The 24,854-nt window shown below is 36.1% G+C and overlaps 1 protein-coding gene across 1 annotated transcript; it reads left to right on the top strand.

The window, feature by feature from the left end:
- Positions 1–14,963: 14,963 nt before the first annotated feature.
- LOC113731754 (uncharacterized) lies at positions 14,964–21,406 on the top strand. Its single transcript, XM_027257168.2, has 3 exons — positions 14,964–16,172; positions 16,427–16,548; positions 20,647–21,406. The coding sequence occupies exons 1-3, from the start codon at positions 15,409–15,411 to the stop codon at positions 21,108–21,110; spliced, it is 1,350 nt and encodes a 449-aa protein (XP_027112969.1). The 5' UTR covers positions 14,964–15,408; the 3' UTR covers positions 21,111–21,406.
- The last annotated feature ends 3,448 nt before the right edge of the window (positions 21,407–24,854 follow it).

Raw genomic sequence — 24,854 nt, 5'->3', positions numbered from 1 at the left:
AATTGACAATGAAGTCAATATAATATCCCATCCATCTGCTCAACAAAAGATATCATGGAGAAGTTGGGTTGAATCTTCTTGTTTGTGCGTGTTGGTTGAGTATCTTTTTCATGGGTACATAGAATCTGACTTTTGGACTAAAATGGTTGATGATTTCCATTATTAACTCCTTTAGCTTATTTTCCATTTGTGCCCAAGAAAGGCAAGGAGATTGGAGTAGTATCTTATGCTCATGGCGCCATGAGGCAACCAATAGTTATTTGTTAGCCCCAGACGGGAATAAAAAGTCGCATAATTTCAATATAGTTTGTCATATAACTAAATTTATTCTTCTAAATGAAATTAAAGTTGAGTGTTAGATCAGCACAAAATGTAATTCATTTTCTCAACTATATAGTTATTAGCAAAAAAAGAAAAAAAAAATGCCAGCAATCTTGAAGTCTTGGAGGTGTCAGAAGCAAGCACAAGTTTTTGGTACGGCAGAACGTGATTTTTTTCAGTTGTTTCATGTTCAAGTTAAGGTTGGCTAACCTTTTGAAGCAACTAGCATCGCACCTCAGTACCAGAACATAGCTGCAGGTCGTTAAAGGTTATGATTGATTTATTGCTGCCCTTGTTTTGACGGGTCGTTTGTAAAAGGATCCAATACGGGATATTGCAGTGGTAGTTCGAGAAGTGTAAAAGACTCAAAGGCGTCAACAGCATCAAAAAAGTCTCTAGTCAATTTCTCATCTGTTTTATACCTCTCCAATTTGGGTTCCTAGAATGACTTTTGACCCCAAAAAAAAAAAAAAAAAAGAGAGAGAAACTCCTGGAAAAAGTCTTATTAACTTCTCGTCTTCTCGGCTTCCTCTTCTTCAATACGTATTAATTAGCAATACTAGTTCAATCTTCAAAATACATGCATTGTATGTAACAAAACTTGATTGCTAAAAACTAGATCATTTTGATTTTTCTCATGGAGGCTCTTGACTCTTGATTGCCGCCTAGCAACTTTGCTTTTTGATTTCATTTTGTTTCTTTAGCACGATGCTTTTTAAGTCAATTAGGAGTAGAGAACGTAAATTCACAATTTTGGCTGCCAAAATTAGGCGGAATTTGATCTTTCTCATGGAAGCTCTCGACTCTTTGATTAACTTATTACTTTCCAGTCTTTCCTACCAATTTTCCCACTGCTTTTTGCAGCCAAATTTTACTAACATGAAACATTTCCATAATCAGAAGCTTAACAAGAAACGTCCTCTAATTCTATTTGGGAATATTAAGATAGTTTGAACACGGTTACCACACGAAATTATGCGTTCAACTGTTTTTGTGGGGACTTGTCCCCTATATGAGACTGGATGGCCTGTTGACTCGTACTGTTGGATGATCCATCTTTTGTGAATCATACGACTGTGATTCACGAAACACTACTATGCGAATTTATCTTCTATTTTTACGTTCATCATGTAGTATATAGTATACTCTTTCTTATAATATATAGTTGTCCCACCATATATGAAGATTTTTTTTTTTTTTTTTGTAATAAAGAACTATGGATATTATTATCAACTAATGTCCGCATTAAGAGCGGAAATAACAAAGTTGGGAGAGTAGAATCCCACCTAGAAACGTGAGCTATATGTTTTGCACGTTGTTAAGTGTTCTTGGAATCCAATTGGCTTTCCAAGTGACAAAATGAACTAAAGTACTGGAAATGTCATCTAAAACTAGACCGATCTCAGATTGATCACCCTCCATTGAAATAATGCTCTTAGTAATTGCTTGAGAATCGCCCTCGAGGATAATACCAAGAAACCAATTTAATGATTGCTTGAGAATCGCCTTTGAGGATAATATCATGATTTAGTTGTAATTTGTTATATTGATCACACAATTGCGAAATATATGTGTGTGTATGTACGTGTCTGTCTGCACTATATGCGAGAGTCAACTATTATTATCACAGTTAAATTTTTTGATGTTACAATAGTTTTTATTGAAGTGACAAAATTACTATTCCAAAAAATTATGATGACACTTGAACTGGTTTGAAAAGGATAAATAGAGTATACCATTAGTAAAAAATTGTTGTGTGACAAAAATTGCAATTTAAAGACCATCAGCAATATCACATGTCTATTCGAAAGTTTCACGTATAGCTACATTTTAGGCTGCTGCTTCATTGAGGCAAAAAAAATTACTAGGCCCTTAAGGTTGGTGGGCCGAAGTACAATGAAGTTTCCAAGGAAAAAGAGGGAGGAGTGATTTTTACTGACGCTTTGGGGGTTCAATTTAGGGTACCGAAACCCAACTTATGCCTCAAGAAACCAAAACCACAAGAGATGTGATTTTTACTTACTTTTTTCCATCTATTTTTACTCAACATTCACACTTCCAACCGAAACTATAGTTTCAATAACCATACTTAAGTTGTTATTGTTCAATAGCTGTTACGAACCATCCTCTATTTTGCTCAACGGCGAATGGGAGACACCATATATAGTGCATGCTTTTGCGATCGCAGAAATGTAAGAAGATATTTTTTTTTTGTTTTCCAAATTGCTAATTTCTTCTTGTTCTCACGTTAGCTGACAGGCTCACCAAGCATTGTTCGGAAAAAACCCAAATAATAGGTTTTGTCTGCGAAGCCTTACATTGTACTTGGGCCATGGTGTCTTTCTTCCTGCGCGGAGGATCGATAGATGGGGGGACGAGGCTTTGTAAGTTGTAACCTATGTTTTCAGAACCGGACCGAATAGCGACTCGGCCGATGTCAGGGGTCAGGGGTCAATGGGTTCGACCGGGGGTCGATAGGGGTCGAACCGGATGACGTCATAAATAAAAATTATTTAAAAATTAAAATATTATATATATAATATCTAATAATATATTAATATTAATAAAGGTATATCCATATATATTTGATGTTTCAAATATATTTAACAAGAAAATACCAAGAAATTAGAACAATCAAGTAGCAATTTATATTATTTAATAAATATTAACAAGTTTAGAATTAAAATTATGAATTTAATTGAAAAATAACATCAAATTTTAGGACAATATTTATAAAGTATCAAATATTTGAGGTATATCAATAAGTTTTAACAATTTAGGGGGTCAAAACATAATATTAAAAAGTTTGATTTTTTTTTTAAAAAATTACTGTTGAACCGGAAAAACCGGTTTTTTCCGGTCAAACCCGGCTTTGACCGGGTTTTGAAATTTCCGGTTTTTTAATGTGACTCGGACCGGCTACCTGGCCGGTTCCCGGTTCGACCGGCCGGTCCGGTCCGAGTTTGAAAACAGAGGTTGTAACTTGTGTACCTGTTTTCTAGCTTCTCAACTTCCATATCCAACTACTATTATTGGCTAACAGTCTACTTTCTTTCTTTTTTTTTTTTTTATCTATTGTCAGCTCCTATTTCTATTCGTATTCTAACTTATATTAGGAGAGGGCCTATCTTAGATAGGAGTGTTAGAGAAAAAGAATCCCATTTTTTTATCAAAAGAGTAAACTATTGTATGCCCTTTGGATTTTAGTACAAGTGCTAGGGTTTGAACCCATGATCTGTTTGCACTTTGAATTTTATTGCGGGTGCCAGGGTTTGAACCAATGTTTTGCTGCGAGATCTACACCTTATGCTTTACTTGATGGCCAACTTGCAAAAAGAAAATTGGTTTGCCCCAAGATTTTCGGAGGGTGAAATGATAGTAAAACTATAAAACATCAACACGTAGCTAATGTGCATGAGATCCGAAGTGTTACACCTTGTTTGGTTTAACTCAAGCATCAGGGGTTGACAAGTAATCCCACCTAATATACTTCTTGTCTTTAAGAGGTAATGAATTAGTGTATTCAGTATAATCTGTGAATTAGTGTATCTTGAAATGAAATTAGAGAGGAGATTGCCTAAAGAAAGAAAAATGATATTAGACATCAAATTGAACAGACGGTATATCAAATTGACAAGATGCGTAATTCCCTGTTTCATGATGTGTAATTTCAAATTTGAGTTACACCATTCAAATGGAGAGTCCAACATTTTGGGTTATCTTTTTGCCTCATACCGAAACCATCCATCCTAAAAGACACAAAAAAAAATAATAATAAAAGACACAAAAATGAGAGCAAAATGGTACCACCTGGGGGGGTGAGCAAATGACCAAAATAGTCCCTCAACTATTTTATCGGAGACAAACTAGTCTCTAAATTTATGTCCTTAGCCAATTTAATCCTTCAACTACATTTGTGTGGCTAATTTGATCCCTATTTGGTTGAGCCACCCAATTTATGTGCTCTTGCACCCGCGATAAGAGGGGCAGAATAAGAAAGTTGTCTACCTGCCCTTGTTTAAATAAAAAAATGGGAATTTGGCCAAATTGGTCCCTTATATTTTCAGAAAAAACTTTTTTAGTCCCTCACATTTAAAATCAATTACAATAGTTCCTCAGATATAAAAGATTCGCCCAAATGGTCCCAAAGCTCATTTTCGTTCACTTCTCGGGCAAAAAAATGCATACCTCTTTTACGTGCTCATAATTTCAAGGGTAACAATAAAAACACACTTCGCTGCTACAATGACATCAATCATTGTTTGCTTCCATTGTACTCTTCAGTGGGTGAATTTTTTAGATATCTTTTTTTGCTCTTTTTCTACTACTTGGAAGTAATCATATTGAAATTTTCTTCTTTGATTGGGGGCTCGGTGGCTTACAAATTTGGTAACTGAAAAAATGGGGGGAAGGAGAAAGAAAGGGTTTGGTGGCTTACATTTTTTTTTTTTTTTTTTTGAAAAAAAAAGAGGAAACAAAGTGTTTTTTCATTTTTGCCTTCAAAATTGTGGGCGCATGAGAGAGTGTGCACTTTTTGCCCGAAGAAGTGAGTGAAAATGAGCCTTGGGACCAATTAGGCGGGCATTTTAATATGTGATGGGCTATTATGACTGATTTTAAATTTGAGAAACTAAAAAAGTTTTTTCTTAAAATATGAGGGACCAATTTGGCAAATTTCCCTAAAAAATTGCAGGCTTTTGTTGGGAAACTAGTAACAAAATTGAATTAGAAACAGAGCCAAAATAATAAAGGGCTTCTTCTGACAAACCCTAACCGCAATGTACAACATGGTTTAACTCGAAAGGTGCGAAAGTTGTATCTGCTCAAGCCATACGACAATGATCAACGAAGTTGACCTTCTGCATTATCAACTATTTGCAATAAAATTGTCTTCCTACTCTTTCGCTACAAAAATATCTTACCTTATCAGATCTCCAATTTATTACCAAAGTGTAAAAAGAATTGAGTGGCGTGAGTGTATCACATCATTAGACTCAGACTAGTTTTTTGGGCTCACGTTGTGCGTGCAGGTACCTCGTGGCGGACAAGGGGCAGGGACGGTCATCTTAATGGCCATGATTTGGTAAAAAAATTTTATACGATGCAGATAACAAGTTGTGCATCGATTTTCACATCGTGTGTGGGACCCGTAAAATTTTGTACTAAAGTTACACGTTGTGCAAACAAAGTTACGCCGTGTGTAATCGAAATTACGCGCTGTTGAAAATGACCAAAACCATTGCGGACGGTTGCAGTCCCCTGGTGGCGGGCTATGCATTGTGGCAAAGAAATACAGGAAATAGGCCAAGTAGTGGACAAAAAATGCTTGCATAAACTCTGTGGTAGAGTTATTTTGCAGCCATTTTAAGCTAAACATGAGCAAAAAATGGTGAAATAAAGTATGATCAATATATGTAAGGGATAAAAGCAAAAAAGTCCCCTGTGGTGTATACCTAATACACAGAACAGCCCTCTGTGATTTCAAAACATACAAAACGACACCTTGTGTTTTGAACTAAATTATAAACTAACAGAATTCGTTAAACTTAACGAAAATGATGGTCTCAGCCGTTAAATTTACCAGATTTCGTTAAATTTTTCGTTAAATTTACCGAATTCCCTTAAGTTTAACGAATTCTGTTAGTTTACAATTTAGTTCAAAACATGAGATGTCGTTTTGTATGTTTTGAAATCACAGGGAACTTTTCTGTATATTAGACATACCAATACCATAGAAGGTTTTTTTGTTTTTAACCCCCTATATGTAAGAAGTTTCTAACAAATAGCTAAGCTCCAAAAAAAAAAAAAGCTATGTACCAAAAAGGAAAGAGAGTTATGTTGGATCGTAAAATGGGAAAGATAGTAAATAGACAATCTTGGATTTAAGATCTCTCGCTTATAAAAAAAGGAATTGGAAAAAAAAATCTATGCACCAGAAATGGAATCCTAGCATTGGTCAATAGTTGTCAGGAAATATTGCTTGATCATAATTCTTAATAGAAGACATATGGTCGAAAAGCAAGTCCCAAAAAAGATGTTTCTTTTAAAATGTATATTGAAGCCGTCTCGATGTTTTAAGATTTGAATGCATAAGTTGGTGTACTCTATAATTGAAGATTAGGGGACAAAATTGCCTGCGTAAAGTAGAATTGGGAAGTTAAAGACAAAGCATGCTTTAGCCCAAAGGTGTCTGGCCGATGCCTGGACTCTCTATCCATAGAGGTAGGCATGGCCATGGTTCCACTTGGAACCGGGAACCGGACCGGAACCGAACCGTTTGGAACCGGACCAGAACCGGAACCAGAACCGTGGAACCAGAACCGTAGTAGAACCTTGGATAAAGGTTCCGGTTCTGGTTCTCTAAAAAATAGAACCAGAACCAGAACCGCCGGTTCCAGAACCGTTAAAAAATTTAAAAATAATTAATATAAAAAATAATAAAAGTAGAGGCATCATGATGACCAAGGTCATCATGATGCCACCACAATTTTTGCTCTCAATTTTTGCTCTCGGGGGCTCCTCCTGACTTGCACAAAGGTCCTCAGGCTCTCAACGGAAGAAAGAAACAAAGCAAAGGATAGAAAAAAAACAAGAAAGGTGGCTGCCTGCTAAATTTGACAAATTGGGGGTTAGGGTGAATTACAAGTTTACAACGTTACAATTCAACGTTGTAATTTTATCCAAATTTTCAATACAACGTTACAAATTTGGAACGTTACAATACAACGTTCCAAATTTTTAATTTCATTTTGTCCTATAAATAAGACTTGAAATTTTATTTTCTACTACACCAAAATCAATCTTCTCTCTTCCATCTCTAAACTACTCTCAATTTCTTCATCTATTATCTATTTATTATTTCGTACTTTGTAGAATAATAATAAAATTAAAATATGATATTTATTTTGTATTTATTTTTTTACATTTTATTTAAAATTTTAAATATATTGTTATATTCGTATTAAAATTGGTAAGGATAAGAAATTAAATAAAATTGTATATAACCATACGGAACCGGAACCGGAACCAGAACCAGAACCAGAACCATAAGGAATCGAAATCAGAACTATGCGGTTCTGGTTCTACCTTTTTGAAGAACCAGAACCGCCGGTTCTGGAACCAGAACCAGAACCATCTTATATGGTGCGGTTCTGGTTCTACCTCTTTGAAGAACCAGAACCGGCGGTTCTGGAACCAGAACCGTTGGTTCTGGAACCGTGGCCATGCCTACATAGAGGTGCAGAGGTCATCCAAATAAGAAACGAGAGGTCCAAACTCCAAAGCCTTGGTCCAAAAGTTTTGCTTACCACAAGAATATCTAGTGCTTCGTTTGGATTAACTATTTTTTGGATTATTTTTGAAAAATTTTACTATAACAGAGTTTTTATATTATATTTTGAGATATTTTTAGAAAATATTTTGGAATATTTAAGAGTAGAAGAGTTTTTAGAATATATTTTAGGATATTTTTTAAATATTAAAAAAAATTTAGACTACTTTTTAAAAATTTTAATAATATTTAAAAAACTAGTTTTTGAAAAACTAGTGAATCCTAGGTTTTTTAGGGAATTCTAAATTTTACACGAGGGAAGGGGAAAGGAAAGGATTTGAAAGTCAAATCAATGATTTTGCGGTCAATTGACTAATGACACCATCAACTAAGTTGGGTTTTGGAACTATTATTTCTTATGATTTTTTAATCTAAATAAGGATTTACACAATCCATGTTGGAAAAGGCCTTATTAGCCCCTTGGAAAATGAAAAAAAAAAAAAAAAAGTCGGTTGCAACGTAAAAGACTTCATATGCATTTATTTTTGAAAAACTATTAAATAGAATGAGTCACAAAATGGACTTATGTAAATTTGAAGTACAATTTTTCTAAAATTCTTGCCAAGACTTTTATTAGTCAGTTTTGAATTATCTTTATATACAATTTTCATGCTAATCAGTTTTTTTTTAATTCATAGTAGAAATTAGAATTTATTTATGTGCATTCTTCCTCTCTGATTCATCTGAAATTCAATTGACATAGTTCTTTTTGTTTTCAATAGACCTAGTATGATAATATAATGTACTATTAACAGCAAATTTTACATAAAAGGTTTAAATAATTGTTACTGCAGAAAACGTTGAATCCAAAATGAATCAATAGCGTGGAGACTTGGAAATTGTCCTTACGGTTTCAAGCCTAAAGTTCAAACAACTTGCAGGGAGAACACGTCAGCGCTTTTCTCAAGGTTGGGCGGTCAGGGGCGGACAGCTAAAAAAGAGTTTGGATGGGCCCATTCATTAATCAGGCTCCTATGTGCAGACTACGAAACTTGCAGATTTCTTAAAGACGTCTGAGGCCCGCAGAGACATGGGCCCGAGTGAAACTTTACTCGATTAAACTGCCAAACTTTCAGGTTTTTTACCTTTCCCCACTTACCAAAATAAGTCCAAAAATATTAAACAACCTTCTCCTTTCCTCGTTTTCTCATCATCTCTTCATATTTGTTGCGGAGAAACTGTCCATTATGTGAAAATTCAAGGTCAAAAGTTATTATTTCATAAAATTCACTTGTTTAACAATTGAAACCATGCATGTCGAAAATAAATGAGGCATGAATTTGAAAGGTTCATATGACACAGAGCAGGTTTGCAATCATTTGGCAAGGTCAAAAGTCCCACGATGGGAGAAGTTAATTGAGTACTAAGTAATTATGGGGAAGAGAAAAAAAAAAAAAAAAGGGTTATGATTGGTCCCCTCCTAAATCCCAGGAAGGGAGGAAAGTGGGGGAAGATGAAAAGAATTTAATGTAAAAATTGGTCCCCTACTCCCATGCTTCAAATATTATCTCTTTTCTTTGTATTCTTTTGGGTGTTTCATTAAAAGAAACAATAATACTAGTAAGGGGTACGTGAAGCAAGCAAGAATGAAGGAATCAGTAGCAGCAGTAGTGACCTTATGTCACTCAGTTAGCCAACTACAGTACGGGAGAATTTGTTGGATGGAGTTTGATGAAGTCCACCTGTCAACGACCCATTTCACCAAGCAATAAAGCATCTCTCGTGGAGTATTTATTTTGTTTCCTGTACCCTAGGATGCGGTAACCCTATTCCACACAGACTACTAATTGAGGAAAAAGGTGTCTGCAACGTACTTCACATTTGCCATCAACATGTACCGTATACTGGGAAGTGGGAAGCAATGGCTCGGCCACTCTGGTTTGTCGACTTTTACAGAGTACTTCTTTTGCCTATCTTTTTTACACTTTTGCTTGTACAGCCCAGTTTTATGTCCTGTGCTAAATTGTTGAAGCCGCTGGTAATTGTGTACGTACGTTTTTAGATTTGTTACCAGAAATGGAAAGGATTATAAATAAGCTATACATTAATTTCGTTTAGGGTTTACTCTCTAGGATTTGTGGCTCCTTCCTTCCTTTTTGCATGAGAGAGTCAATCATGCTCGTGTAGTAATAAGTAACTACTACTTAAAAACTGGTTACACCAGCATCACATATATAGATATTATTGTGTTACTAGTATCATGGTTAGTTTCTTTCAATTTATAACTTCTGGGCACATTTTTTTTTAGTTACAGTATTTTTTTTCTGGTAAGCTCCATTTAGTCATTTCTAGGCCGAGTACAAAATTTAATGACGTTAACCTAAAAGAGGTGCATGATTTAACATGTATTTGAGCTGAAGAAGAAGCGGGGCGATAAATTAATTGAAACAGATGTTGGGACAACTACAAGGTAAGCAGAGGGCATCCGTACGTGCATGGTGTTACCCTTTTAGATGAGAGAGCAGTGATCAGGAAGTACTCAAGGAGGAAGGAGATAGGGTTGGGCAGGGAAGAAAGTACAATTTAGCAGCTGGTAATGGAATTTTACTGGGGTCATGCGGCTTTCGTTCTAAATCAAGCATCTGCACATCCCCTATTAGTATTATCAACTCAACCTTTACGCATAAAAAGAAACCTGATCTTTTGCTGATTTTTGTTTGAAAACAAGGTGGACCTCCCTCTTCATTAAAAGGCTCCAGTCCCACTTCAAAAAAAAAAAGAAAAAGAAAGGACAATATGAATCCTAGATTTTATACACAAGTTCTCATTATACAACTATTGTGCACTGCCAAATTAAACTTTAGTTGTGACTCTTTTTTTTTTTTTCCGGTTGGTTCTCATCTCCTTTACCGTCACTGCGATGATGCAGACATTATTTTATATCCTAACCTAGCTGCGGTTGATCGATCTGGACAAGTCTTCTTTTTACTACTAATTACCGCTTGTCGAATTCCGTTGGGGGATGTATTATTAACTGTCTCCCCTTTCCCCATCTAGAAGAAAGTTTGTGCAAGCCCGACGATGTAACAGTTCAGGATAAAATTGCAGCAGATCCGCTTCTTTCCCCTTTTTCTGCGCAACCCCCCATGCCATTGCAGTCCCTGTTTACCCTGCTGTCTCCCTTGCACCCTTACAATGCTCCGTTGCTCACCAAGCTAGCTGAAACCATCTAGGCTTTACCTAGCTGTGTAAAACTTTCTCTAATTTCTTTTTCCTTTTTATCTTTGTGTTGGTAATAACAGAGACTTGTTTGAATCGTGTAGTTATCTAAAGAAGAGTTTTTACGTCCTTTTTTAATTATTTTTTTTTATTTTATATACTCAAATCTTTTTTATACAAAAACTTCAAAGAATAGCTTTATATACTCCAACGAATTAATTATGAATCATGCATCTTTTAATTTGTTCATACTTCTAAACTAAAATCAGTTGTCATGAAATTATAATATCCGTGCCAAATGCGATTAGCATAAACAAGAACTTTGCAGGCTTTTCTTCATAGTTAGCGTTTGATTTTGTGACTTTGGCTATGTAGTTGGACTTCTTGGTTGGGCGGTGAAAGGGAAAATAGTAATGTAATTGGAAAAAGAGTGGGGAAAGAGTAGTCACGATCAGGCAATCCGGCCAATCTTGGCTGTAGTGGGAAAAGATCTTGGCGTAGGGCCTGGGTTTTTCTGACAGCAGACAAGTGTATGGCTAACCCTTTGCATTTGCACTGTTTATACTTTACAGTCTGTGTTGCATTTATTGAAGATTGAAGCATAAATCAATTTTAATTTCGAGTACTTCTTCTTTATTTCTTCTTCTTCTTCTTCATCATCTTTCGCTGCAGTGGGGTTGATGATATAGATGTTTCTCCCCAGAAAAACCTCTCCCTCCCTTGCAAAACTTACAACTCTATGCCTATACTATATAGTAGTAACTATACATACACTCATTATTGAAGCGTATGGCTAAGACCCAATAACTGCACGCTATCTACTTCCGACCCACCCTGTCTTTACAAATTTCCATGTACAAACTACTAAATTTAGTGTCCGTGTAAATGTGCCTGGTGAAAACTACTTTTCTGCTGTTCCGCCACTTACATATATATTAGCCCCGAGTTCAAGATGAGAAGAGAATATGACAAGAGCGCTATACTCTTCGTTATAACTTGAACTCCATCTCCTAGGTAATTTTTGTTTCTATCTTTTTCCTCCGATATAAGAAAAATCAGCATACGCGTTAATGCTAAAAAAAAAAATATCATAACGATTCGATATATATAAAATAAAATAATTAATTAAAAATTTGTTCAAAGGAAAAGAAAAAGTTTATCTTTAAACAACAACAATCCAAAGGTAAGAATGGTAAAGGGTCAAACGTTTGAACAAATTACTAGAATGATAAATGGTATACATAACATTGAACTACGCATTCAAGTCTTCTGGTGGTCTTCTGCTACCAAAATTGGAGGCTTCCATTAATATCAATATACCATGAATGGTAAATTATGTACTGCCTGTACATGTTAATGTGACTGCACATTTTTGTTTCAGTGCTTCTTTTGTAGCATACCCCATTCTGTTGTGTGTCAAAGTACGTATTTTCTTCCTCTAATTTTTCTCTTTACTTTTTTTGCGCTCTAGTTTTCTTTTTTTTTTTTGTCAATCATCTCTCTTCTTCTCTTCTCTTCTCTTCTGCTACATATGTGCCATTGAAGCCTTGCCTTGACCGTTGAGACACGACGGATTCATGCAAAAATAAATAAAATAAACGTGCGTGCACGTACACGTACACACATACATATATATATATATATATATATATATATATATACGAAATGAAACCCCGCAGGCAAATGGGCAATTATGTATACCATAATCTCTTCTTTGTTTTGTTGTCAATTATTTGAGTGTAGCATCATCGGATGAAACAGACATGCACAGTAGAGTTCTATCTGTTAAGAGGGTTCAAAGGCATAGCTAAACTAATTAGGATCTACAATGTGTCAAATGATCATTATTATCGTAGATTACTTCTGCTTTCTACTGGAGATCACATGTTCCTCTCCCTGTTTTCCGTAGTGGCTCAAAAATGATCCTATCAAATTTTCAAGTTCGAGTTGATGTGTTAAATGATTCGGATTGGAAATCCAACCAATGAATGAAGTGAAATATATAGATACGGTTTTTAAATAATAGTACATTTTTTTAAAAAAAGGAAGAAGTACGCTTTCCTTCTTCCGGTTTTAGTGTCAATTTCATTTTTCCTGCGGACGTTGCATCATTTTTTTTTCTTCTAAGCTTGTCGTGCAATTAAGGTCATATTAGTGAAGCTGCCTAGGTCAAGGTTTATTCTTTCATTGGTTTTCCTTTCCTTTTTTGGAAATTTAAACCATCATATATGCATCCGTGGATTTTTAGAAATTGCGAAAGAAGATTTATCGACTTAGGCAGTTGTTTTTTTTTTTTCTTGGGTAATAACGAAAGAACAAAATCAATCAATTGGGCCACAGGGACTTTGTTTGTGAATCAGGAAAGTAAACCAAATGTTTTCGTCAAGACAATAAACTTCTTGACGAAGAAATTGCATGTCGAGCGATTCAATTTGCAGCACAACGTGGAAAAGCAAAGTTGTGAGCGCTCACACTTTGCTAAACACGTACGTTTGAGAGAGACGACTGGTACAAGTCTGCCAATTGTGCACATATTTAGAGTTATGGTCTGCTAAATATCTAGGCCCTTAGAGTAAATCTATGCTTAATTAATGCACGTATTAGCAAATAGATGGAAATCAAGAAGGAAGAACTAACTAACAAATAGTAGATGCGTATTTACTAGAGACAAATGCCATTATCCAATAAACCCGCGCTATCATTATTGGAAAGACAAGTTACCAGGCTGTTCGAATTCCTATTTTTTAGAGTTTTTGTGGAAAAAAAAGATGTACTGTATCGATTTGATATATGTAAAATAAAAAAATGATTGAAAAATATTTTTACAGAAAACATAAAAAGTTTTTATTAAAAAAAAATTACAATCCAAATAAAGCCTAAATGGCTCCAACTCCTGTAGACAGACGAGAATATAACCTATTGGTAGAAGCGCTACCGTGTGATGACCCTACAAGACCAGACTCCAGAGGGAGGGAAACTTGCAAGCTTGAACATAAATGCAAGGAAGGTCCATGAAGCCACGAAGAACAGACAATCCCAAGTTTCCAACCAAATGCTACTAGTTACGGACAAGGGGCACAAACGGTTGTGGCGGATTGTGCATTTTTTAACAGCGCGTAATATTTTTTGCACGTCGCGTAACTTTTTTTACACACGGAATAACTTTAGAACAAATTTTTGTGGGTCCCACACATGACGTGAAAATCAAGTTACATGCTATAATCTGAACCGCACAAATTTCTGAGACCACGTGGGGGCGTGAACCTTCAGGAACCCATTTCCTACTAGTAACCCCAATAGATATTATCGATAAATTTATTATAGTTGGCAGAAAAGTAGTCAGAATTATTGGCTTCCATCTTGATTTCAGGCTAACTAGTTAGGAGAGTTGTGCAAGTACTATTCCAATTCTCCTTCGTTCTTGCGTCGTTATCATCTCAACCTTTTTGACCAACAACAAGTTCCCTCCTCATTTTATTTAATTATTATAATTCCAATTCGCTGAACTGAAAGGCTGAGTATCTGTACCATTATGTATCAACTTTATGCAAAGACCAGCAGCAATGACAAAGAGAGAGGAGAAAAATGATGATATTCCAATGGAGGGGTGGCTTCTTTTTCTTTTTATTTGAAAGAAATTAAAGTGCTTTTAGAACTTTGTAGAGAGTTAATTGTATGGTCTTAAATGCATTAGTTCATCATTTTGATGAAATCCGGGTCGAGATAACTCATTTTTTTTATGTTTTTTATTTTTTGTTTACATCATCATAAATATTTTACTTAGTAATCATCTATCATCCATCCAACTAAGCACGCTCCATCGCAAGTTTTATAAAAAGATAAGAAGCTATAATGCGTGAAATATCCAAATTTTAGGACCCCTATCCTCCATTACTTATTAGTTAGTACTATAGTAGTATTAAAATCGACTTATTTGCATTTGTTCAAAACCAAAGCTGAAATGTCAAAACTCAAAATCCATAAGTGCCGCAGCCGGGCCCCACCAACCTCCACGTCACGTGCTTTCCTCGGCAAGTCACGTGCATATGATATGAGCTCTCCCGTCCCGACTCTCAGTTCCAATTCCCTCCTCAACTCACTCGCCAAATGCAGCCATCCCCATCGCTGATCGCACCACATTAAGAGACGCTTCTCCCTACCACTCTGCTGCTGGCAGCTTTTCTCTTTGAGCAGCAGCGAGCACCCACCGCAATCGAACTCAACAGTTCCCTTTAATCCAGTCCAACCCATCCAATAAATTCCTGCCAAGTCTCTCTCTCTCTCTATCTCTTCTTCTTCTTTTCTGAAACCCCACTTTCTCTCTCCCCCTCTCCACCTCCTTTTTCCATATCTTTTTTTTCTTCTTTTATAAAAGACAACGTTCAGATCTTTACCCATTTGCAGCACTGTTATCCCTTTGGGTTGCAAAACCGCTTCTTTCTTTCTTTCTTTCTTTTAGCTAGTACTTCTATACCTATCTAACCCATCCAGCCACAACAACGTACTCTTACTTCTGGTCCATCAGAACAACCCTTCCTTCCTCCTCTGTCTCTCTTTCTCTCTCTCTTTCTGCTGAGTTTCTGACCAGCCCACTCGTTATGGAAAACGGTTGGGACTTATTCAACATCACTACCAACAACAACCTTATTGGAAAAACACACCATCATAATAATAGCAGTAATAGTAGTAACAACAATAATAACACCAATTGTACCAGTGATAGAAATAATGCACGTGCGATGTGGGATTCTGGAACTATTGCCACTCCGAAAATTGATTGGAATACTAATAATCTTGACAAATCCTCCTCCTTCTTCAACCTAGACAACACCCCTGCCCCCACCGCGGCCACCGTCATTGCATCCCAACAAGAAGAAAAGGGTGCGGTTCACGCGCTAATGTTCGATAATGTGTCTTCGTCTCCATTTCCTTCATGTCTATACGGTAGGGGAGGCGGAGGAGGAGGGTCCCACCCCCAGTGCTGCTATCCGGACCCACACCTAATGTGCCTGAAGTTGGGGAAGAGGCATTATTTCGGGGATGCTGCAGCGCCGCTTGGTGACCGTCAGGGGGCAGCAGCTGGTGGCTTTTCGATGACAACAAAGAGAGGCAAACCCTACTATGACGCTGCGGCTGGATTGCTTGTTGGGCCGTCGACTATGACGGCGGCTGCGGCTGCGGCTGGGGTGACGGTGGCTGTGACACCGGCTGTGGTGCCGAGGTGTCAAGTTGATGGGTGCCACGTGGCGCTGCTGAATGCGAAGGACTACCATAGGAGGCATAAGGTTTGCGAGCAGCACTCCAAGGCTCCGAAAGTTGTGGTCCTAGGGCTTGAACAGCGGTTTTGTCAACAATGTAGCAGGTTCTATTCAGCTACTGTCTCTTTCCGAGTCGGGGTTTGTTTTTTTCTTGGGTTGCACCCGATCTTGCAGTATTTGATGGTGAACGGGTCTCTGAAATATATTGTTATTGTCTCATTTATTCAGCTGTTTCGTAGAACATGGGGCCGGGTCATATTTGCATATGCATATGCATGGGAAAGTGCGATATCTTAGAATCTGGTAAATTTGTGGGTTGCTAGCTAGCAATTTGATGGGGGGTGATTGGTTTGTGTAGGTTTCATGCTGTGGAAGAGTTTGACGAGTCCAAGAGAAGTTGCAGGAGGAGATTGGCCGGGCATAATGAGAGGAGAAGAAAGAGCTCTCAAGATCAATCTGCACCTCGAAACCAGACTCAAGGTACTCATAATACTCACCTATCCATCTTCCATTTTATTAGCATTAACAAGTGTTGAGGCAAATGTTATTCGTGTGTTGTGATGTCTTCAACCTTGCCCGCCGGCTTGTACAGACAAAGGAAATTACTACTGCCAAGTGAAGGGTCTCTTCACTGGTATTGCTCAATTAACTTTAGGGAAAGATAATTAGGATAATCATCTTCTTGGGTGACAAAATGGTCTGAAGTCTACAGCCAATTTTGGTAGCTAGTTCCTTCCTAGTGCTCTTGCTTCATTTCACTGTGTTGAGAATATTAGGATGTGTGCATACTATTTAGGGTCTGATTTTGCAAGGACTTTGGTTGTACTTTCGGGTTAGCACTTCTTTTCTGAGTAACCAATTTCCTTGCCTTTTTGGTCTTGCAGTAAAGGTAATGCCAATTTTGGAAATTTACCTAGATGGATGTGTTTTTCTTCTTTTTTTTGATAAATGAGAGATTTTAAATTCAAGATTTGTTACTTATAATCTCTTTCATATTATCATCAACCCAACCCTCTCCCCAAACCGGTGTGTTTGAATAGTGTATTGTTTGTAAAAAATTTGTAATTATATCACAAACACATTTTTTAACAGTATTTTTATTTTTTCAATCGCCTTTTTATTACACATTCATCATATCAAGAAAAAGTACTATAGTATTTTTTTAAATGTATTTCTTTCTTTTTTTGGTAAGAACCAGATTCAATCTCTATAGTCCACAAATTAAAAGATACGAAAATGTTTCGTTGAGCTTCACTAAGCACGCAAACCCCCCCCCCCCTCTTCCCTCCTCTCTTCCCCTTTTTTTATCTGTTTCGAAATATGAAGATTTTTCGCACATCAAAACATGCTATTACTTGGACCATTAAACAATTATGGTACTTGGACCATATTCTAAACTGCATAGAAATATCTTCGTGGCTGTAGATGTAGATTTTTCTATACAAATGCAAGTATTCATTCTTGATTAGTGCTTATTGTCTTTCTTTTCTTTTCCTGGTAGGCTTGGTTTTTGCTGAAAATTTACTTTTACGTAGTAGTTTTGTTTTAATCTATGATAAGTGAGCTTGATTACCCGACGATGCCTTGGACAAGACTAGCTTGATCACGTAAAGATGGAATTATGTGAATTAGTAAATTGAAAAGATTAAAAAATTTTTATGTAATACCTCTAGCGACATACTAGATTATTTGTGTCTAACAATAGAATTGATCATGCATTCATCTAAGGATGAAAAGTGCTTGTCTTTTGTTTTTTAATTTATTTCTATTGATATAAGACCTCCAACTTAGTCTGCACGTACAAAGTCATGTTGCTTTTTCCTTGGATTCAATTGTTAGTGCTTCTTGTTGGCACGAGAGCGAAGCAAAGCATTTACAACTCTGGTGAATCTTGAACCTCTTAGCAATGGCTTTCTATTATAGAATTGTATGTAAATAAAATTATACACATTTGCTTATTCTGGTATACTTATGTATATAAAGGATAGTACGGGAGGGGGAGCCTAAGGAGGGTTGTGTGTGGGGACTAGTAAGTATACAAACCTGACTAGAGCAAAAGGGGGCCATAATTGGATTTTTTTTTTGCTGCAGGTGGGATTTGAACCCCCACCTACAGCTACAGCCTAGTCCCTCCCTAGTGGTCACTGAGTTTTTGTTTAGTCTGTGTATTAAGAAACAGATTAGTAGGTAAGTGGGGCGGGGTTGAATATGATTTGAGCCCTTTTGTAATGAAAACAGGTAAGCTTCAATTTGAGTCTTAAGTTCAAGTTCACAAATTTGTCGATCTTAAGTTAGGTGAACGAAATATTTGAATGGAATTTACAAGTAGCAAGACACAAATTCTGAAACTCAAAAAAGTTCCCTTTGAACTCGAGCTCAATATAGGTAGGTTAATAGGACACGAAACCAAACTAAGGGGAGAGGGAAAACACAAGCTCATAGCAAACTTCCTTTCGAGCCAGAACTATTTAAAATTGAGGTTATTCGCGAGGAGTTAATTTGGAATCTAATTGCAGCTTTAGTGCTAGGTGTTTTTGGCCTTGGTTGCATGAAGATTATGAGAAGGATGAAAGTTCACTCTTTTATCAAATATAGGGAGGCCCTCCAATCAACTGGAAGTGCATCATGTTTTTGACTTCCATTTTGCTCTTGAGACGGGTTTAATTGTGCTTTCTTGATTGAGTTGTAAGGTGTCCAAACTAAAACTACGTGGAAACACAAGGGACAGTATTCATTAATAGGTCGAGCTAGGTAATGGGTAGTTAACAACTAGGAAATGGATGGGTTCCACTGGAAACTTGAGTTGGGGATATCTTGAGCTACACCGACGTCCTCCATGGGGAACTTAGAGACGATTGATGACAGATTTCACCAGTAAAAGAGGTGATTATCATCAGGCTGAGAGGAACGAATATATGTTGGGGCTATGCGATGGAAACCATAAATTAAACAAGCATATGAATTTCATTCTCCATAATACTCAAACCAACCATCCCAAAAGACAAGATCCTCAAAGTATGACTACTCGTTTCTTTATTGACGTGATAACTGGCAAGGTAAATCCTTTGACCAGAGTAAAATTGTGTAAGCTTGAAATGTTAGACAACCACAAAAACATAGACAGCGGAAAATCACCCATTTTCTTTTGGTTGATATTGATAGGAATTTGTTTACTATGATCCTCTATTTTGGGAGGCCTGGAAAATATGTGGAAAGACACGTCCAAGGTGCCTTGCATGGATATTAGATGATTGAAATTTGTGAAGAAATCATTTGTCTTGAAAACTAGAGACGGGGATGAAGAAATCATTCGTCTTGAAAATCTACAAAAATCTAGAGGGGCTGCAAGTCTAGAGGGGCTGCAAGTCTAGTAATCAACAAAAATCTAGAGGGGCTGCAAGTCTCAAGAACCCTTACTTGATAAGAAAATAGCTTCAAAACCTCTAGTAATGCCTTAGATTTTATTATAAGTCTGAAAGAAATTATAAATCATCTGCAGAACCAACAAATTCTGAAAATTGTCAAAAACCACAAGCACCCAAAAAAAAATTCACGAGGAACTTTCAATTATGATGCAAAATCACAAGGTCAGCTCAAGAGTTGATTTAGAAATTTTACCTGTGGCATGACTTTCAGCAACAGATGCATGTATTAGATATGAAACTTTGGTATGATCAATTGCGGACACCAGGAACCACTTAGGGTAGTATTTTTAAGTGAAACTAATCACTTTACCCCCCACCTTCCAAATAGTTTATAACTTTGCCCTCCCCAAAAATATATCACCTTTTTTTTTTTTTTCAAAATGTACCGTTATTAGTTATGGTAGTATCCTTTAATTTCTCTTCATTAAAGCATCCTACAATAAATGATATGCTTCCTTGTGTCTTATACAATTTGTATAACTTTTAGATAGCAATAAAGAAGTATCAATTTCACTTGCAAACCAACTTTATTTTCCTTTATTAATTATAATTAGGTTTTAGTTTAATTCTAAAATATTATCAACTAAGAAAACTCTATTTAGTAAAGGATGTTTTTTATTAGGTACCTAGTGGACTTTTTTTTTTAGTGAACACTTGTTAACGCACTTAAATTACTCTTGATTTACTTATCACGTGGATATACATAATCATAATTATTGTACTCCTGCATTTAAACAACCTCTTCAATTAATTATTTTTTTCAAAAAAAAAACTAATATCTGAGAATCTTGGTAACGAGTGCCTATCGGACATTTTGCTAGCCAAACTGTTAATTAAAAATGAATCCCACAACAAATGACTTTTGTTTATTTGATCAAGTACTGATGTCCACTAGTTTCGTTAAATCTACTTCAAGCACGGAGTTTTCTCCAACTCCATTATACCCGACGTTTTGGACCTCCGAGCTAAAACCATGGTCCGTCCCTGGATGTCATCGTCATATGCTGATGGCTGCATGCTCCCTATTATGATTTAGTCTGCTTCATCTTAAAAGTCATTAATAGTTCAGCAATTGCAACCTGATCTTAGTGTGCAAATCCTATCTAAAGTTGCAGCATGTTTAGCAGGATTAACAATCTGATCTCTTTCTCAGTGAATGGTAAATTGATGACTTGTAGTGGAAGATATCCGTATTATCCAATAAGTAGTGGATGTGCTCTCTCTCTTCTGTCATCAAAGAACGATTCCTGGATTTCATCGGCTGATCTCCCTGCAAGGTGCAGCGCTGCACTTCACGAGTTAATTGCTGAAAATCGAGCGGCTATTTTGGCTCGGCAGCTCATTGTTGATAAGGAATGGCATTGGCATAATCATCCGACTGAAGACTTGAATAGTGCACGTCAGAATGGATCAAATGCTTTCGCTAATTATCAGCAGCTTATGGCCACTGGCTCGCATAGTTGGGATCGCATCAACGAAGCCGGGGAGCACGTGACACTGGACCTGATGCAGGCTCCAGATTCTGCGTTTAGTTTCTTGTCCATGCGGGGGAAATCAAAGGAAGATGAAGAATGCCCTGGACTGTGGGGCTCTTTTGGGGGAGCCCATGTTGTTTGAACAATTCATAATTCTTTGCTGGAAAATTCTGCTCAGATTATAACTTAGCATTATATATGTATATCCATAAACTCGTACACCATTTGTAAGAGGGTTAACCATGCTTAATTTGTTTTTTACTCCGTAACATACATGTAAACTTTTGTGTAATTTGTAATCGATAGGTAGATCAGGGGTCAGCTGTTGCATTTCTTGTGTAGTCTATGGCTGTTAGAGCTAGAAATTTGTGAACACTTTTTTGGTAGCAGAGATTGGATTTTGTGATTAGTCTGTAATTCATTTTCTTTTCCTGTTTATTATTATTATTATTCATGTATGAACTTTCGCTGCTGCTACAAAGAAGAACAATGCATAACTCTTAGTAGTAGTCAATTACATGAGCTGAAGGAAGGAAGGTTGAATGAAACTATCATTTGTAATTTTATCCATGGTAGGCTTTGGAAACTTACTCCCGAGATTATTGAGCTGTGATCAAGATATTGACAAAACATCTGGCTTTCATTTGCCTTCAACTAATGGTTCCCTTTTTTCTTTTACCCAAAAAAAAAAAAGAATTGGCCAGAGTCTCTTGTAAATGATATTATTAAGTAAATTATGGATTTTTTTTCGAGCAATCTAGTCTATATAATTGAGGCATTGGTTCTTTTGTCAGTCTGATATTTCTAGCTGAAAGTTGAAAACGAAGCCATTAGGGTTTGGTCTGGTGTTGCCATCGAGTCTTTGTTGATTGTTTCTAGTATTATTACTCATTGTCAGATTAGGTCCAAAGAAAAGTGCCAGAGGCCTGGTGAGAGAGGATGGAGATCTAGCTATGGCGTCACTTTGGATTTTTGAAGATTCGATATGCTTCTAACTGAGAATAAGATACATTCATCGGTTAAAATTTGGACAAATAGACCAATATTAAATTTGGGGGATGCTTTTTTTTTTTTTTCTAATATATAAAAGTTTGGGTGGGTTCGGCTTTAATTATCAAGATATGTCTTTGAGACCATAGGTTAATTACAGAAATTCTTACAGATTGGTTATCAACACAACCCTCACATCGGTAGCACTGTAGCAGGATTCGAACACACGACCTTTTGTGAGGAAACAGCCCGTCCTCACGAACTGAGTGTATTTGATAAAACTGAAATTTAAAATTTAAAATCTGAATCATTAAATTATTGAATTATTAAATACTAAATTTGATACATTAAGTGATAAATGAATAGTTTACTACTTATTTTTGAAAATAAATTTTATCTAAAAATTTAATATCATTTAATTAATTCAGATATTTAATTTTTAGTTATCAAACGCATTCGAACATCTATTAAATTTAAATATTTAATGAAATTATCAAATAGGGAGCCAACTTGCATTGGCAGGGGTGTTTAATTTGGAACAATGATGAGCCACAGTAGTATCTGTATGCATAGTCTAGGGTCTTTTAGGTTCCCTCTCATTAATCTTATCATTTGTCGTCACGACGGACCTAGGGCTTGGGACACCGCCCTCCTCACGTCCATGGATGGGCCCAGATGAAAGGCACAAACTCAACCCCATTAGAAGAATTGGTTTGATTAACGCAATGATCTCCACGTGCATACCTTCGAAATGAATCATTCACCCAAGAGTTTTTGCAGTGAGTTGAGTGGTTGCATCCAACATCAAAGCCGCGGACCCCATCCACGGTTGAGGATTGCTTTTGAGGTGTTACCTCCCTCGATCTTGATTGTCTTTTTCTTTCCTCCTTTCTCTCTCTATCTCTCTCTCTCTCTCTTTTTGGAAAAATTTCAACCTTTAAAACTTGTTTGATAGCAATTTGATATATATAAAATTTAAAAAAATCAAAAAATATATTCATAAAAATTGTAAAATTTTTTTAAATAAAAATTGCTATCCTTATTTTGAAATGGAATGCACTAGCTACATTTATGACGTTACAAGTTAATTATTTAGGGTAATAGGATAGGCCCCGATGAATTTCGTCTGGTTCTGTCAAATTGGCGTAATTCGAACAAAAATAGGAAGAGATCAATTCAACTTTGCCTTGCCTCTTATTTAAGATGCAGGAATTTGAATATATCATTCTCTTTCAATTTTGTTTAAATGTTGTGATTCTTATAATGAATATAGCATTTTCTGCCAATTTTGTTTGTATGTGTTTTGATAAAGTACTTTTTGGAATAATTATTATAATATTTTTTAATATAATATATATGAAATAAAAAGATAGTCGGAAAAATTAAAAAATTGACTGAATAACGTGTTTATGATACAATCACAAATATTTTTCATATTTAAGTCTTTTTCTCAGGATTCAAATTTTATCCCTAACAATTAAGATAAGTAAGGATGTGGAGAGGGATGTGAATATGCGTCTATGTGTGTATATTCATATATATATATATATATATATATATATATATATATATATATATATATATATGTATCCAAATAATCACATATAAAATTTGGCATTTAATTGCCAAGCTCGGACTTCTTAACACTCTATTATTTGTTTATATAATTGAAATTTGGCTGTTGGACTCTGACATGCTAGCGTCATTATTGCATGGAACTGCAATTCGGTACCAAAAGGCAGAGTACTTCTATTTTTGTTTAGACAATAAAAAGGGTGTAGATCCCACAGATTATTGTGTTATGGGGGGAACCCAGGGAGATGTTGCTCTCATCCAATGAAGCAAGCTTGCTTTTCGTGCTGCCTCTTTTCCTTTGTAACAATCCTCTTTGTTATTTTTCTTTTGTTTGATTACCTATTAAAACGATGCGTCCAATCGGACAAGAAATGAGAGTTCCAGGAAAATGTACAACTTCTCATGCAAGGGACACAATCATATTTAATTAAATACAAGCAGAAGGGGAAAAAAAAAATGAAATACTCTGAGCACAATCATGAAATGCTGCCAAAGAAAAACCAGAATAAGATATTTTAGCTCCAGCCCCCCAAAAAAAAAAAAAGGTAAATGGTCCAATTGAGAGAAAACATAATACTACTTTGAGTTTCAGTACAAGGGTTGAGTTGGGGTACGTGTTTTATTTGATTCCTAAAAATTTTTTTGTTGAATTACCAAAGAAAAAAAAAAAAGGGAACAATTTAGAAATTAAAGTACATAATAACCTTGGGAATCACATGGTCAATTTTAAACAATCGAAGCCTAGCGTTAACCAATATAAGATTGGATGTGCTCTATCTCAATATCTCGTGATGCTTAAACATGATCTGATAAAGGCTCAATTTTGCTGTGTCTGCTTGGACAAGTCAAATTTCGTTACGCCCAATCTAATCAAAATTGGTTTTTTCAAGTCTAATAAATTTTGTACCTAATCAAATTGTGAGCTAGTAACTAGGTTTTTTAATTACATTTTCAATGTCAATGGCAGCTTCGAAAACCGATTAATGAATTGAGAAGGGATTGTTAAGTTTGGATTGCTATTTTTAAGAGATTTTGTAATAAAATATACTGTAGTGACTTGATATATGTAAAGATAAAAAAAAGTGATCGAGAAATGTGTTCACGAAAAATGTAAAAATTTTTCGGCAGAAAATCACAACCCAAACAAGGCTTACACTTTCTGAGCTTTTCCAACATTTCATGATGCCAAAAGTTGATACAGACTGCACTGCTGAGCTGCCTGCTTCATCTCACTTAGTGATCAAGAAAAGAATCTACAAGAAGCAAGTGGGAAAAGGAAGATCGTTCCCAGAAAGCTCAGTTCTGTACGGATTGCCCTCTT

Source organism: Coffea arabica, chromosome 2e (assembly GCF_036785885.1).
Source record: "Coffea arabica cultivar ET-39 chromosome 2e, Coffea Arabica ET-39 HiFi, whole genome shotgun sequence".
Classification (NCBI taxonomy): domain Eukaryota; kingdom Viridiplantae; phylum Streptophyta; class Magnoliopsida; order Gentianales; family Rubiaceae; genus Coffea; species Coffea arabica.
Note: the sequence above shows the minus strand (reverse complement) of the source record. Positions and strands in the feature narration are given on the sequence as shown.

What these genes read in the sequence shown, in the direction of transcription:
- LOC113731754 (XM_027257168.2), top strand. Translation starts at nt 15,409, where the DNA reads ATGGAAAACGGTTGGGACTTATTCAACATCACTACCAACAACAACCTT. An exon ending in TTTTGTCAACAATGTAGCAG is followed by an intron (nt 16,173 to 16,426) that starts GTTCTATTCAGC and finishes TGGTTTGTGTAG; the next exon opens with GTTTCATGCTGTGGAAGAGT. An exon ending in ACCTCGAAACCAGACTCAAG is followed by an intron (nt 16,549 to 20,646) that starts GTACTCATAATA and finishes TCTCTTTCTCAG; the next exon opens with TGAATGGTAAATTGATGACT.